Here is a 15101-nt window from a genome sequence, read left to right as displayed (position 1 = left end):
TCCTCTTTCCTTCAGTTCCTCTCTTGGTCTCTTCCTTCCTTCTTCTTCTTTTTTTTTTTTTTTTTTTTCAGCTTTTTTGTAGAATTTTCTGGGGCACCAGAATTCAGTTTACTTTTCTCTTTACAATATCGCATTAGACTGTAGAATTGATGGGTTTATACGATCTGTGGAGAATAATGTACCCATAATGATATTTAAATATGCTTGTGAGTCACCATCTAGAGTTGTTTTACCCTGGCATATCTCTGACCCAATCCACAGTTGGGAAGCATGCCCTAAATGTGATCTCATTAAACTTTTTTCATAGCTAGGTTCCACTATAACAACTTTTCATTAGTTGACCTATTCAAATGAAACATAATTGAACTTGATCATGTTACATAGTCACAGTGGGTCTATAAATTAATTTCAACACATTTAAAAATGTATATGTTTGAAATTCTGAGACTAGATTAGTTAAGAGAATAACCTTTGGAGACAGTCATGAATTTAACCTCCTGCTTTGGCCCTTACTAGCTATGTGAGTGAACAAGGTCAGTAATCCTTTCTTCCTCAATATGATGTTTGCAAGGCTGAAATTATTAAAGTATTACCAGCTACATTATTAGGCTGGTGGTGAGAATTTAATGAGAAAATGGGTGTAACGTGGCTGGCCCTGTATTACTATCTATTAACTGTTATGTACCATTATTGTTTGTAATAAAGTGTGTTTACTTAAAATTATAAACCAGCAATTGTTAACCAGGGTATTTAAATTGCTACTAGTATTCAATATTTTTTAAAATGAGGCAGTAGTACTACAGGTCTTGTTCAAAAGAAAAACAAAGCTCTAAAATGCAACATAACAAATAATTTTCTCTGTCCCTTTTGCTTTGTTGCTTGCATTCTACATAAGTTGCACTCAATTGTCCTTTTTTATTACATGTGTGCTCTGATACTACTTCATAGATACTTCACATAGAATGTCTGAGATGCAGGATTTCTGTAACTAGTGCATGCACAGAGTGAGTCATCATCCTTTCTGCTGGATGGTAGTGTTGTCATTGTTATGAAACACTCAAGCTCATGGGGCCCCATTCATTATACATTCATATTTTTTCTTGGCAAGTTCAACTTAAGACATTATTTTTTTTCTTGAATACTAAAAGTCTGCCAATGTCATTCTGTCTGTGGCCACTATTATAAAAATAGATGTTTCCGCCAAAATAACTATGTGGTTTAATGTGTACAGTGTTTTCCTAATAGTGAAAATACTACAACAGGATTTTTATTTTTTTTTACCCAGATGCATCAACAGCTTGAAAATGAACTGCCTACCGTAGAACACTTTTATGTTATACTATAATTTCAAAAACTATTACAAGGCTTAAGTAATTTTGTATAGTTGAAGATGCTTAGTTATATAAATCATACTAATTTTCCTGAAAGTATGATTATTATAGCAAATTTATTTTTAAAAGCTCAAGTTGGTTTTATTAGGCTCAATAAATAAGTTGTGAAGCTCAAGAAATATGTGCTCTTAGTGGTGATTTTGATATTGATAATGGTCCAGACTAAATGTGTTGATGAGTACATCACTACTTCCATTTGAAAAATTCACTCAGTATTATCATTGCTACTTTGGGCAAAGGGAAACCAAAACATGGGTATTGAGTCATGCCAGATATATTTGCTAAAGCATGCTATAATAGTTTTATCAAATTCATGAGTTGGAATTTAGTTTGTATCCCCCACATTCTTACTGATTGCGATATTTTTAAAAAGCTCACTGGTGTTAATATTTCTCACAACAGGACATTATATTCAAATTAGACACACATAATTTGGAGTCTGGAAGACTGAAATGTCCTTTCGATCCTCTGCAGCCTTTTGCTTCAGTATTAGCAGGTAAGACCAATGACAGGCAGCTCTTACTCTTAAATGGTTTTCTAAGAGGTATGTGCTGACTGAACCACAATTTCTTATTGAGCTAAAGGTAATTTTGGACTAATCTTCCACAAACAATTTGGTTCCATTATTTTAGTGCTAAATTTGTCTATACTGTGCATCCTTATCAATAAAGGAAGGCCACAGCCATCCATGATGTCTTCACAGTTACTCTTTAAATGAATTTCTGATTGAATTTATGCAAAGAACACATAATTACTTGTTCTATAGTTTTATATATACAAGTCTGGGGATTTTCTTATGTTGTGATATCTCCCTATCTGACTTAGTATGGAAGTTAAATTTAGCAATTCCATGTGTAGGTAAATTAAGCCAAATTAATCAACCTATAGAATAGAGATAATAGAATGTTATAACATCTTCCTTTGCAGTTTCCCTATAACCTGATTATATCAGTGGAAACATAAAATTTCTGCTAGCATAGCTAGTCTTCTCTCACTTAGTATTCATCTTAAATTCTCTTATGAGACAGCTATCTTGTTCAAAGAAGCACTACTGTGTGGTCTGAAGTCTGTTCCAAGGAACGTCGGCAAGACTTCTGAATTTCAACCATTATAAGGACTCCTTTTGTCTTGGTTTGGTTCATGACTTTAGTCTCTTTCTATTTAACTTGTCTGTCAAATGTTTGAATAGACGATAAGAGTGGAACACCATGACATTTTAATTTTCACTTAGAACTAGTGATTTTGCTTTGAAGTGACAGCATGTGTATTTTTGTGTTTTTTGAAAATTATATGACTAATGGTCAGTCATTATTCTCAGAAAATGAGATAGATGGTTTGTGATTCTGATCTGTGAAGCTGAGTTGGCACACCCTTAATAAAAAACAAAACAAACAATAGATTGGCAGCATTTTTACTCCCCTTCTGAATCTCCAAGTAATTTTAGGTACAAGGAATAAGTTTTAAAGCCTGGATATTCAGATTTAATTTTTATGTTGAAATATATTTTTCCTGACAAAACATTCATACTTGCAGTTTTATAGGTTTCAAAGTAATAGTTTGCTTCTTTTACTCTTACCAAACTTTTTAATCATGTCTTTGTTATTATTATTTTTCTTTTTAAAAAATATGCCCCAAATCAAATATTGCCATTTACCTGATACATTGCAGGGAGATACCGTAAGAGAATGGAAACAGTACCTTATACATGTTCACTTTATATTACTGGAGTTCTTGCTGTCTGTCTCTCTCTCTCTCTGTCTCTCTTTCTCTCTGTCTCTCTCTGTCTCTCTCTCTGTCTCTCTGTCTCTCTTTCTCTCTCTCTCTGTGTGTGTGTGTGTGTGTGTGTGTGTGTGTGTGTGTGTGTGTGTTAGCTATTCTCATTCTTAAGATTGAATTATCCCTGATCTTTAATTGAAAGCTGATATAATCAGCATCTACAGAAAGTATCTTAATCCCTTCTTATACAAGGAGAATTTAAAAGATATGTTTGTAAGAAAAAATAAATTTCAGTGATAAAACGATGTATTTGTTCTCATATTTAGGCATCTGTAAAATCTAAATGCTCTGTAGGGATTTGCCATTTTTTACATTGTTCTATTAAATGTGAATCAAAATAGTTGACTAAGAAGGTTTCTTTGGGCACAGTGGCTCACGCCTGTAGTCCCAGCACTTTGGGAGACCAAGGTGGGCGGATTGCGAGGTCAGGGGATGGAGACCATCATGGCCAACATGGTGAAGCCCTGTCTCTACTAAAAAATACAAAAATTATCCGGGTGTGGTGGTGCGCTCCTGTAATCCCAGCTGCTTAGGAGTCTGAGGCAGGGGAATCCCTTGAACCCAGGAGGCGGAGCTTGCAGTGAGCTGAGGCTGAGATCGCGCTACTGCACTCCAGCCTGGCAACAGAACGAGACACCATCGCAAAAACAAACAAACAAACAAAAACCTCGAAATAGTAGAAGTTTAGCTCTCAAAAAGACAACATGTTCTCCTGCAGGGACATTCCTCTTCCTGCCCTTCCACCGGCCCCTACCCAACGCCGCGACTGATATGAGGGAACACGGATCCCTGCTCCCCTCTTCTCGCCCCTGATGCTTTTCTCACTCCCCTCCCTTCCCACCTCTTCCTCTCTCTACCCTGCCTCTTCTCTTTTCTCTCGGTCCTCTGCCCTCCTGCCTCCACTCTTCCCCCTCTTCCTCTTACTTCCCTTCTTTCTCCTCCATCTCACCATCCTTTCTCTCCTCCTCCTTTTCCTTCTCCTGTCTTCCTTGTTCTCTCTTTTCTCTCTCTCTCTTTTTGGCATCCTCCCTTCTCTCTTTTCTTTCTTTCTCTCTCTGGTGAAGCATGGATATGCACTTTACACAAATAACAGAGGAAGTCTGGTATGCAGTAAGGGCAACATCTTTCCCCTTTCAAGAATTCCTGCTTATCAGAACTATTAGAGACATGATTAGCTACAAGGAATGCAACATGTTATAATTACAAAGAATGACTTCAGTGCTGAAATCTCCCTTTCAGCAGAGGTTAGGAAAAGAAAATTTGTGGTCTTTGAGGTTGTGTCAGTTAAGCAAATATTAATTACACAATCCATTCCTCATTATGGCCTTTAGCTTTTCATATTTTTTGTGTCTTATTCTAAAGAGGAATTCCTAATTATGATATTTCTTTGAATTATTTAGGGGGAGAAGAAAAAGGAATCACTTATTATTATTTACTCAAAAGGGAAACTAATGCATATGCAATTATTAATTCAGAAGAATTTGGCCTGTTTTATATTCAAGTATCTAGTATCAGCTTACCAAAGTAAATTGAGTTATCCTTTCTTCAACTAAGCTACATTTTCAAAATCTGAATGTGAAATTTATGAAACTATACATTCTGTTATTAAGCAACAAACATCTTTGGTGTCATGCTATGAAGTTTGTGTATGTTAAATAGCAACTCCTGCTGTACTCTTAAAATCCCTGTGTACTTTTTTCTCCTTTCCAGATGAGAACCTCTACTCTGGAACAGCTTATGATTTCCTTGGCAAAGAAACCGCATTTACCCGATCCCTTGGGCCTCCTAATAACCACCACTACATCAGAACGGACATTTCAGAATACTACTGGCTCAATGGTTAGTGATTTTTTTTTTCACTTTTGATTGTCTTGCCTTTGGTTTAGGATAGATAAGAAGTTCCTTATTCATTCAAAGGTGTTTTTGGAAGATTTGATTTAGCTCAACATTAGAAAATACATTTGAAATAATTCTCCTTGAAGACAAATCTCCAAAACCTTTTGTTTATACAGTAATACTTAATATTTATTGAGTGTGTGCTATTCCTCAACACTCTTCTATGCTCTAATTGATATTTTAAATATTCACCATGCCATCTGGGATATATCATTATTTTATGCTTTAATATGCATAAACTATTATGCTATAATAATACTGAAGTACAGAGAAGTAATTTGGTCAAGGTCTTACTACTTGTCAGAGGCAGAGTGAGGATTCCAGCTGGCAATCTTATGCTTACAGTCTGTGTAAAGACCAAACCATGTACTGTCTGTTAGCTCAATGAACTTGGGTTAGATTGTATGTTAACTTATGCTGTTTAAAAATAATACACATTTGGGTTAAGATAATTCTCTTCAAAATTTTAAGCATATTAATATTGACATAACTTTGTCTGATTACTATTTTAAGAATCACACAGTATTTTGAGTTAAACAGATTTTAAAAAACATAAGAAACCTATAAACGTATAAATTAATTTATTTAATTAATCCAAGGACCACTACAAGGCACCCCACTTCACCTCACTCCCTACTACCACCTTACAACAGATTAAATTTTGTCATGATACTCTAATACGTGACTTTATTCCATTGCATGGCAGAATGAAATAACACTATAATTTAAGCAGGCAGATATTTCTCATTTCCACAATAAATATTGGGCTTTAGTAAAGAATACCAGGATAGAGATTTCCTAGGGGCTATCTCTCTATCTGTCAGTGCCTTTTAATCAATGACAACATAAACAAAAGGAAAAACACTCTGAAAACATTTCTTTAGTCAAAAAGCACAGATCTGTTTGTTTACACAACAATGTGATTCTCTTTGGCCAAAAGAGTACCCTGAATAGGTAGTCTTAAAAGAGAAAACAAATACAGAATATCCCTGACTATGTGATTATCCATTAATTTATTGACACACATGCAAAGCAAAGCTATCTTTCTATGCATTGTCAGATTTTTGTGGAATTACATGGTTTGAAAGTAACTTCTTAGATGTCACCTAGAGAATAGTTTAGATAACAGTTTGAGTAAAGAGATATTTTGATGGCTTACAATGACATATAAGATTGTATCTCTGTCTTGGAATGGCAAATACCATCATGTTTCCCCTCTTCTAAAAGACAATAATATTTTTTCCTTAACTGTAACATATTCATTAATAAGTCAGCAGGATTGTCAATACAATAAATGTAGTAAGTATGCATTCAACTATTATTTATCTAGAAATGCTATTTTTAGTTCTGTATGAAGAAGATTAGAGAGTAAGAAACCTTTGAATTGGTTTAACAATTCCCTTAGTAAACAACTTCTGAGGCTCTAGTGCCTACTGGGTGCTACTCTGTCCATGCAGCCTGCACAGATAGATAGGGGAGGGTCACTGACCTCAGGGATGATGAATGCCTTACTCAGCCTGGAGCATAAAGCAAGAGTGGGAGACAAGGCTACAAAGCTGCTAATATTATCTTGAAACCATGATGGCTTACTTTTTAATCAGGGAGTCAGAACTTTGTTTTTCTAAAGGTAACTTACAGAAACAATGGCATGTTTTTTAATAGCATGAAAGGAATAACAAGAAAGGAAGACTAAAGAAGGAGGAGGACAGAGAGACAGAGGCCATTGCGTGAAAATAGGGAAATGTGAAAGGGATAGCAACAAAGGTAGTGAAAGTGAGGGTGGGCATGAGAATATACTGCAGAGAGTATTTGAGAGAGAAGATACTGGTTTGTAAACAGAAGATTCCAAGGACATGAGGCACAGCTCAAGAGATTTGGATGTAGGAAAACTTTGCAATTAAAGAAGCCAGTAGAATAGAAGAAATTGAAGACAGCAGAAAAGATAAATGGTAGAGGAATTCTCAGTTGACGGAATTCAAGCAAATGATTACTATGCAGAAAATTAACTTTTATGGTTCTAGGAGATTCAAGGCAGACTACTTAGTGGTTAAAAGCCCAGGTGATTATATGACCTACTTTGCCCAGGACATTTTCAGTTCGCTTCTGTTCTTTTACTCTTAAAAGTGTCCCGGTGTAGGCCAAAGTTATAGCTTTGTTTCTGTGGAATTTATTTATTTGTGTTTAATTTCTGAATGGTGCCTTGGTCAAACCTTTCTGTCCATTCAAATTCTTTGTCTGTAAATATGGAATCTATTAACAATAGCACCTATTCACAGGGTGTTACAAAGATTAAATTAAATCATATAGGGAAGTCTGTTAGAAGACAATTTTAAGAGCTGGATTAGTGTCGATATAATCCTCATGATCATTATTATTCCTGAAGGTAGCAGAGGTAGAAGTGGAGCTAAAACTCTGAATGCCCAGTGATTCTCTACCATCTCTTTAGCATTTCATATTATTGACCACCTTTTCATTCTCTCCCTCTGCACTTTATAATTGTGTGAGCTCATCCATCCGAATAGTTTCAACTGTTTCCTGTGTTCTGGTGTTTCCTAAAATTGTTTCCAACCTTTTCCTGTAAATAAGTGGCCTTAAAAATAATTTATTTGGATGACTTCCATTTTTATTCTAGATTAAAAGAAAAAAGACTGTTCTATATAAAAATCAAGATATTTAAACCTTAATTTTGATTGTGCTGTTAAATTGCTTTAAGATTTTTACAAGCGGTTTAATTACCCTTTGCTTTAATTGAATCTAAAGTCTAAAATCTTGTGAATGTTATAGATCTTGTTTCTTCTTTCAAAACTGTCCTTCATTGTAGATTTCCTGATTTTTATCTATTTTAACTTTCTTAACTTCATCCACCCAGTTACCTTGGAGTTATCTTTGATTCCTTCCTCTTCCTCCTCTCCTTTATCTAATCTATTGCTAAGAGCCTTTACTTCCTTGAAATTATCTGTTGATATGGTTACCATCTTCCTATAGGTCTTCATTACCTCATTTCTGGTTTATCATCACCATTTTATTGTTTACTAACTGATTTCCTATTTCTCATCTCTCCCCATTCAAATTTATTTTATAATATTTATTTTATATAATATCAAAGTTATTTTATACACTTCTGTTATATAATATCCATGCTAGTTCTAATCTTGGCACATTTAAAGTGCTATTTTATTGACTGTTAATCCTGAGAGAATTATTACCTGCAGTTTACATTTGGTAATATAGTAGATGTCAGATAATAGTTCATAAACAGCTAGTGGAGGTGAATTTGAAGCTCAAATATGCATATGTAGCTCCCAACACTGTATCACTTCCATTGTCTGTTAGAGTTCATCAGCTCAAATTCTGCTCTTTTTATGGCATATCCCTGCTCTTTGCAGCCTCACTGCAAACTGGACCATATGTACATGCCATGTAGGACAACAGCAAACCAAGGATGTGAGTCTGGTAGCAGGAGGTAGGGCAGAAAAAGAAAATGGAGTTTGGCAAGCAATGAGTTCGGCAGGCGAGCTGGAGCCAGGCAGAGTACAAGCAGCCAGTCAGATGTTTGCCGAGGGAAAGGCGGGCCACAGCTAGACGAGCACAATGCTTCAGGAGACTCAAGTCATTCAGGGGTTCCCCAGTGCATAGAAACTAGGGCAGAGGAAGGAGAGAAGTGAGATAGAAATGATGATATTCTTATAATGAAGAGAGACCTGATGGAATAAGACAAAACACTGGCTTGCTCAGAGGACATTTCTGCCCTTCATGAGAAATGGCCATTTTCCAGATACAGTCAGCCTATGGTCCAAAGTCAATGGGGTCATCTGTCTGGAGTCAGGAGTGTGAGGAGAGAGAATACAGATGAACTGCAACAATTTAGTATTTAACTATTAAGATGCATCTTCTAAAGAATAATATTTTTGATATGACGCTACATGAATCTTTTATAAAGCCACTTTTATCACTGAACCACTTAGGGAGTTTAAAATTCTGGTTACATGTGTGCATGCCATATTGTGTTCTGTGCCCCACTTGGCATTAACCAGAGTGAGATCAGCTAACCACTTCACAGTGCAGGGATCCTTGTCAGAATTTGTCTAGGACTGTTTAATCCAGTTTCAAGTCTTAAGAAGTAGAAATCCTGATTCCTTCCTTAAGATACTAATCCACCTAGCAAATACTTTAGGAGGAGGATACAAAATGGCAAAGATTATTTTTTTTTTCATCTTTGAGGCAATTTTTATTTGAAGTTGTAAAAACATTTTTTCTTTTACAGTACTTTTATGGGCATTTCTAAATGAAGACTTTGATGGTTCCAGACTGATTTATCAACTTAATCTTAAAACATCTAGAAAATAGGAATATAGATGAAGACTAGGGTGTTTACTCAAATGCAGTTGAGCGTTCGTTAGAATTTTAGGATAAAACTAAGAAGTGTGACCACTTGGAAGATGAAAACAAACAATAACGCCTCAGATGCGTGCATATGTTTTTGTTTTCTTTCTTGGAATAGATGAGAACTTTTGTTTTAAATTTTCATTTTTAACATGTGGGGACAGTTTTCATTTGGCGTTCCTCTTGGGGTGATCTGTTGTGTGAAAACTGTCCTTCCACATGAAAGGAGAACATTAAAAAATAATAATAGGAAAATGATATTATAAGAAGTAACAAAGGGAAGTTAGGAACTTACTATCTGTGAAATAATGATAGTGTGCTCATCTGGATGAAGAGAAGTTCATAGGGAGAAAGGAAAGTGGTGTGTGCTGCAGGCCACATGAGTTTATGCCATTTTCAATTGGCCGTGCTTCTGGGTTTCATGCTAGAAGTTAATCTGAAAATGCACTATTTCAAACTGCATTCCTATTGGGACATGTACTTCAATTGCCAAATGGAGAAAATGTGCTCTAATAAAGCCCAGGTGCCTACTGGTATAATTTTAAATTGTTTAATTCATCAACTATGCACTGATTAAATGATGCCTATTTTTACAAATTTGGCAGCAAATCAGGAACATTTCTATCATAAAATACTAACATCAGAGTTCTTAAGACCAGACCTCAACAAAATCTACAAGAAAGAAACTCTGTTCCTGCAACTTGTATTTATTTTTAACTCTGAAGTATGCTTACTGTTTAAATCACAGAATAAAGCATTACTTGCTAGTAACTCTTCTTCTCATAATTATATTTCTTTATACAACAACCATTTAGCTTCAACACCTCCAGTATTTCCCTCCAAAACAATTTTTTACAGTACTTGTAAGAGAGCCAGTATTTATGACAGTTCAGTAAAATCAATAATGACTGAATCAACAGAATTAAATTTTTTGTGGTATTCATTAGTTGAAAGGTAAAATAAATAGCACTTGGAAAAATATCCATGCTCTTTTCTCCTCCCACTGCATTGATGTCATACTGCAATTTCTGAAATGTAGACCAGTGTCGGCCTACCTATTGGCTATTTTAAATAGCCATACCTTTCGACACTTGGATGATGTTTTTCATATCCGAAGTGGGTTGTCCTGTGCATTTCAGCAATATGCCAATGAGTTGTCATATTTATTTATACTCCTTTTATCATTCTGTTCTATTTTATAATGCTGCTTTTTTTTTTCTTTTTTTTGAATTGAACTCTATAAACAAGTGAACAGTGATCAGCTCATGTAATTCCTCCCATTTGAATGACTGAGGAAAGCTTTATAAGCAACTCTCTCCTTCATATTGGTATTCCTTTTAACTGTTAGGCTTTTCTGTTTCAAATCACTGAGTTTTCATTTTCTCTCTTGAGAGAAGATTATGTACACTTTGTACCACTATGTTGTTTTTTTAATTATGAATTCAATTCAATCATTTTGTAGGTTTGATAGGAAACTAACATTTCAAGGGCTATCACACTCATGTGTAACTTCTATATAAATTACATGTAAGTGCTACAATAAATTCTACTCATGTTAATACCAATTTTAATCCCACCTATTTGTGAAGATAAGGAAAGCCAATCATTTCCTATAATTTCTGTATAGTTTTATATTTATATTTTTTCTCATTCAAATTACTTAAAAATTTATTATTCAGTCCCCATTATCCCTGTCCATCCATATAGCCATATTATTGACCTTGAGTTAATGAGTTTAAATGTATCTTTTACCTATCCCATATAGGGTTTTATTTATTTTTGTATTTGTATATGTTTAAAATACACATGCCAGTTCAGGTAGAGATTTCTGTCCAGTTTGGCAGCATTGAATTTAAGCATCTGTAAATTCAAAAAGTTCTATAGATGATTATTCATTCCTGGTCTGTGTTTGTGGGAGCCCAAAATTGGTTGGTTTTGTCTGGTCATTATTGTAATATCATTTCAAGTCAGTGGAAAAATCAAGGCTAGGCATTCTCCTTAGCCATGTCTTGACCATATGCCAGTATTTTCTTAATCCAGATTATACTTGGTTTGATACAGAGTGTGAGTTCTTTCTTTTTTTTTCAGAGTGTGAGTTCTTATTCATTCTTGTATTATTTGATTCTAATAGTTTTCCTTTTTTGCACGAAGTTCCTTGAATATAGTAATATTTAAATACATTATTCTTTGTTTTCTTAGGTTTCAGAAATTTTAATGTCACATTTATAGAACAATTTGATTCCACAAAGAGTTGCTTTTTAGAAGAAAATGTATTTAAATAAAAAATAAGAAGTGTTGGCCGGCGCAGTGGCTCACGCCTGTAATCCTAGCCCTTTGGGAGGCCGAGGCGGGTGGATCACAATGTCAGGTCAAGACCAGCCTGGCCAACATGTTGAAACCCCATCTCTACTAAAAATACGAAAAAAAAGCCAGGCATGGTGGCACGTGCCTGTAATCCCAGCTACTCCAGAGGCTGCGGCAGGAGAATTGCTTGAACTGGAATCCCAGAAACGAAGATTGCAGTGAGCCAAGATGGCGCCACTGCACTCCAGCCTGGGCTACAGAGCGAGACTCTGTCTCAAAAAAAAAAAAGAAGTGTTAGTTTGTGATTTAATTTTTTTTTTTTTTTTTTTTTTTTTTTTTTTTTTACTTTGCTCAATGATCAAAACCAAGTGTTTGTGATTTGCCAACAATTTGAAAGAGGGCCAGGGTGGGGACCTTGAATGGAATTGTTAATGGGCCTTGCCAATTTGAGATTAATTTGAAAAAATAAAATAATACTTTATGCGGTTTTCTAATATTTTATTTTTATATATTTTTGAAAAAACATACAAAAGTGAGATTATCAAGAATATGAGTCCATTGAAGTTCTAAATTACCGAACGAACAAAACAAAACGGGGAAATAATATAGAATAAGGAGAAGAAAGGTCATGAATATATTTTCGTCCTCTTTTTTCCTTTCAAAGCTGTGCACTAGAGCAGAGAAGAGATTGGATGGAGACACGAGGCCAACCCAGAGAAGCTGAGTGAGATGATAATGACCTACTGCCCATGGCTTGGAACCCAACATTATCTTTTTTTCTTTTTTTTCCTGATGTGATCTCAGCTCACTGCAACCTCTGCCTTCTGGGTTCAAGCGATTTTCATGTCTCAGCCTCCCAAGTAGCTGGAATTACAGGCGTGCACTGCTACGCAAGGCCAATTATTGTATTTTTAGTAGACAGCTTTTCACCATGTTGGCTAGGCTGGTCTTGAACTCCCGACCTCAAGTGATTCATCTGTTACAGCCTCCAAAAGTGCTGGGATTATAGGCGTGAGCCACCACACCTAGCCCAACATTAATTTTTGTCTATTGAAGAAGGCTACTGTGAAGCTTTTTTTACTGGGCTATTGGCCAGTTGCTACACATTTGCAGGACAGCGATTTTCATTACACCTGAAGCTCAGGGTAATTGGAGCTCTCGGCAAAACTCTAGAAACAGCAATATTGATCTTTTTCACCTCCCACCAATTTATTTTCTTTTAAAACTTGTTGGCTTCTATTTTCTGTTACTTCTACTTCTTAAAAAGTCAGTGCTCTGTGCTTCTTTCCAGGCACCGCACATTTTCTACTTAAAGTGTTCCCTTCATTTCCCAATAATCACACTCTGTTTTCTTTCCTTTAATGCAATTATTTCTGAACTAGTATCATCATATTACCGATCTGTTACCTGGTTAATTTTCAGTTATTTAAAACCAAGACTTAAAATGCATAGTAACTCTTAAACAGGGAGTTAGCAACCCAAATAGATTTGTCATTGATACAGTGCAAAGGGATTTATCATATAGTAAACATTTTTGCACTGTACATATATTATGGCCATATTTTCAGGTCAGTAATATAGATCTAAATTTTTAATAATGACATATTATTTTACAAGCACATGGATGTACTCAATTTTCTATTAGCCCCTGTGTATTGTCAAAATAATGATAATGCTTATCAACCCCATAACTATCATCATAATAAATTACATTTATTAAACACTTGTTATATAATTATCTTTTGCCTGATGCTAAATGCTACACACACACACACACACACACACACAGACACACACGCATATAGACACACACACACACACACATATATATATTCACTTGGTAATCATATAAATCATCTTACTAGTTAGATGACATTGGTAGTTGGTAGTCTTATATTATATATGAGTAAATTGAGTCATTGAAAAGATAAATAATGTGACAAAGGTCACCATTCCAGTAAGTGCAGAGAAAAGATATAAACTCAGAAAGTTTATCTAGAGCCTATATTGGACTTACCCAAGCACTATTGGTTGTTTCCATTTTTATACCCCTTGGGCAATTACACAAAATGCACCTAAGTATAAATACATCACAGTATGTCAAAATGAGTGCTAGGTTTATAGTGTTTCCTAAGCCCTTTATGAAAGACATTGTGGTTAACAAATAGTGACTTCATTATACAGAAAGAGAATATAAAATCATAACAACTGCGTATCTAAAAAGACCTACAATTAATTTAGTCTAGTCATGTTCTGACCTGCCCCCCGGAATTCCTGGAGAACTTGTTCGGTGCCTCTTTATGCTGATACATATTTCTACATTGTATCATGTTTCTTTGTATGCACATCTCATTTCCCACATCCCACTCATGGTTCATTTTTCAAGAATTCTACTGCTAATTGTTTTACATGGAAATACCACCATACTATGATGACAGGATTGTTTCAGTATCTTAATTTATAGCTTCTTTTCTTTCAAACAGGAGCAAAATTTATTGGAACTTTCCCCATACCAGACACCTACAATCCAGATGATGATAAAATATATTTCTTCTTTCGTGAATCATCTCAAGAAGGCAGTACCTCCGATAAGACCATACTTTCTCGAGTTGGAAGAGTTTGTAAGGCAAGATATGCTCATATGTTTTACTTAAAGTGCATATATATATATATATATATATATATATATATATATATATATAAACATGTAAGGTTTAAGTCAAAGTTACTGCCCATTATTCATAAACGGTATGATTCATACTATCTTAGATGTGTAATTTTGGTATGTGTAATTCATACTATCCTAGATGTGTAAGTTAAAAAAAAAGGACTCACATTTTTCAAATATTATAGTTTATTTTTCCAGCAGTCCTGAACTGTTTCCCTAGTGTGAGTTACACCTCTTTGGCAGCTTATTTCTTTTATTGAAGGCTATTCCTTTGTCAGTGATTGCTATTCCCAGTAACATCACCGCATTGTCCTGATTCTTGGAGCTTAAAATGTTTTTATACAATGTTAAATAATCGAAATGAAAGTAACTTAATGTAATCCCTAGAGTAATTTAAGCATCAACAGATTTATATTCTATAGTTTTAGCAACACACACATCACACATTTAAAATTATATATCTTTACATGTATCAAATAAGTTTAACATTTTATTATGTTATTACTCTATTAAATATTTTCTGGACCTTTAATATAGTTTAGGATTTGAAAGAAAGTGAGATTAAGAGGAAAAAAAAAAAAACAAATAACCACAATGTGAAATATTTATTTTGAAGAACATTGAATGAATTTTTAATCTTGTCATTTTATGTAAATTACAGAAAAACACAGATACTCTATGAG

The 15101-nt window shown here is 34.7% G+C and overlaps 1 protein-coding gene across 3 annotated transcripts in view; it reads left to right on the top strand.

Annotated features, from left to right (window-relative positions):
* Positions 1-15101, top strand: part of SEMA3D (semaphorin 3D) — a 194846-nt gene that overhangs the window by 122621 nt on the left and 57124 nt on the right. For all 3 annotated transcript variants that reach the window (XM_010344898.3, XM_074379343.1, XM_074379344.1), the window contains 3 exons: positions 1794-1887; positions 4878-5006; positions 14234-14376. In XM_010344898.3, coding sequence (XP_010343200.2) covers positions 1794-1887; positions 4878-5006; positions 14234-14376 — 366 coding nt within the window. The remainder of the gene's footprint in view (positions 1-1793; positions 1888-4877; positions 5007-14233; positions 14377-15101) is intronic.

Source organism: Saimiri boliviensis, chromosome 10 (genome assembly GCF_048565385.1).
Source record: "Saimiri boliviensis isolate mSaiBol1 chromosome 10, mSaiBol1.pri, whole genome shotgun sequence".
Taxonomy (NCBI): Eukaryota; Metazoa; Chordata; class Mammalia; order Primates; family Cebidae; genus Saimiri; species Saimiri boliviensis.
Note: the sequence above shows the minus strand (reverse complement) of the source record. Positions and strands in the feature narration are given on the sequence as shown.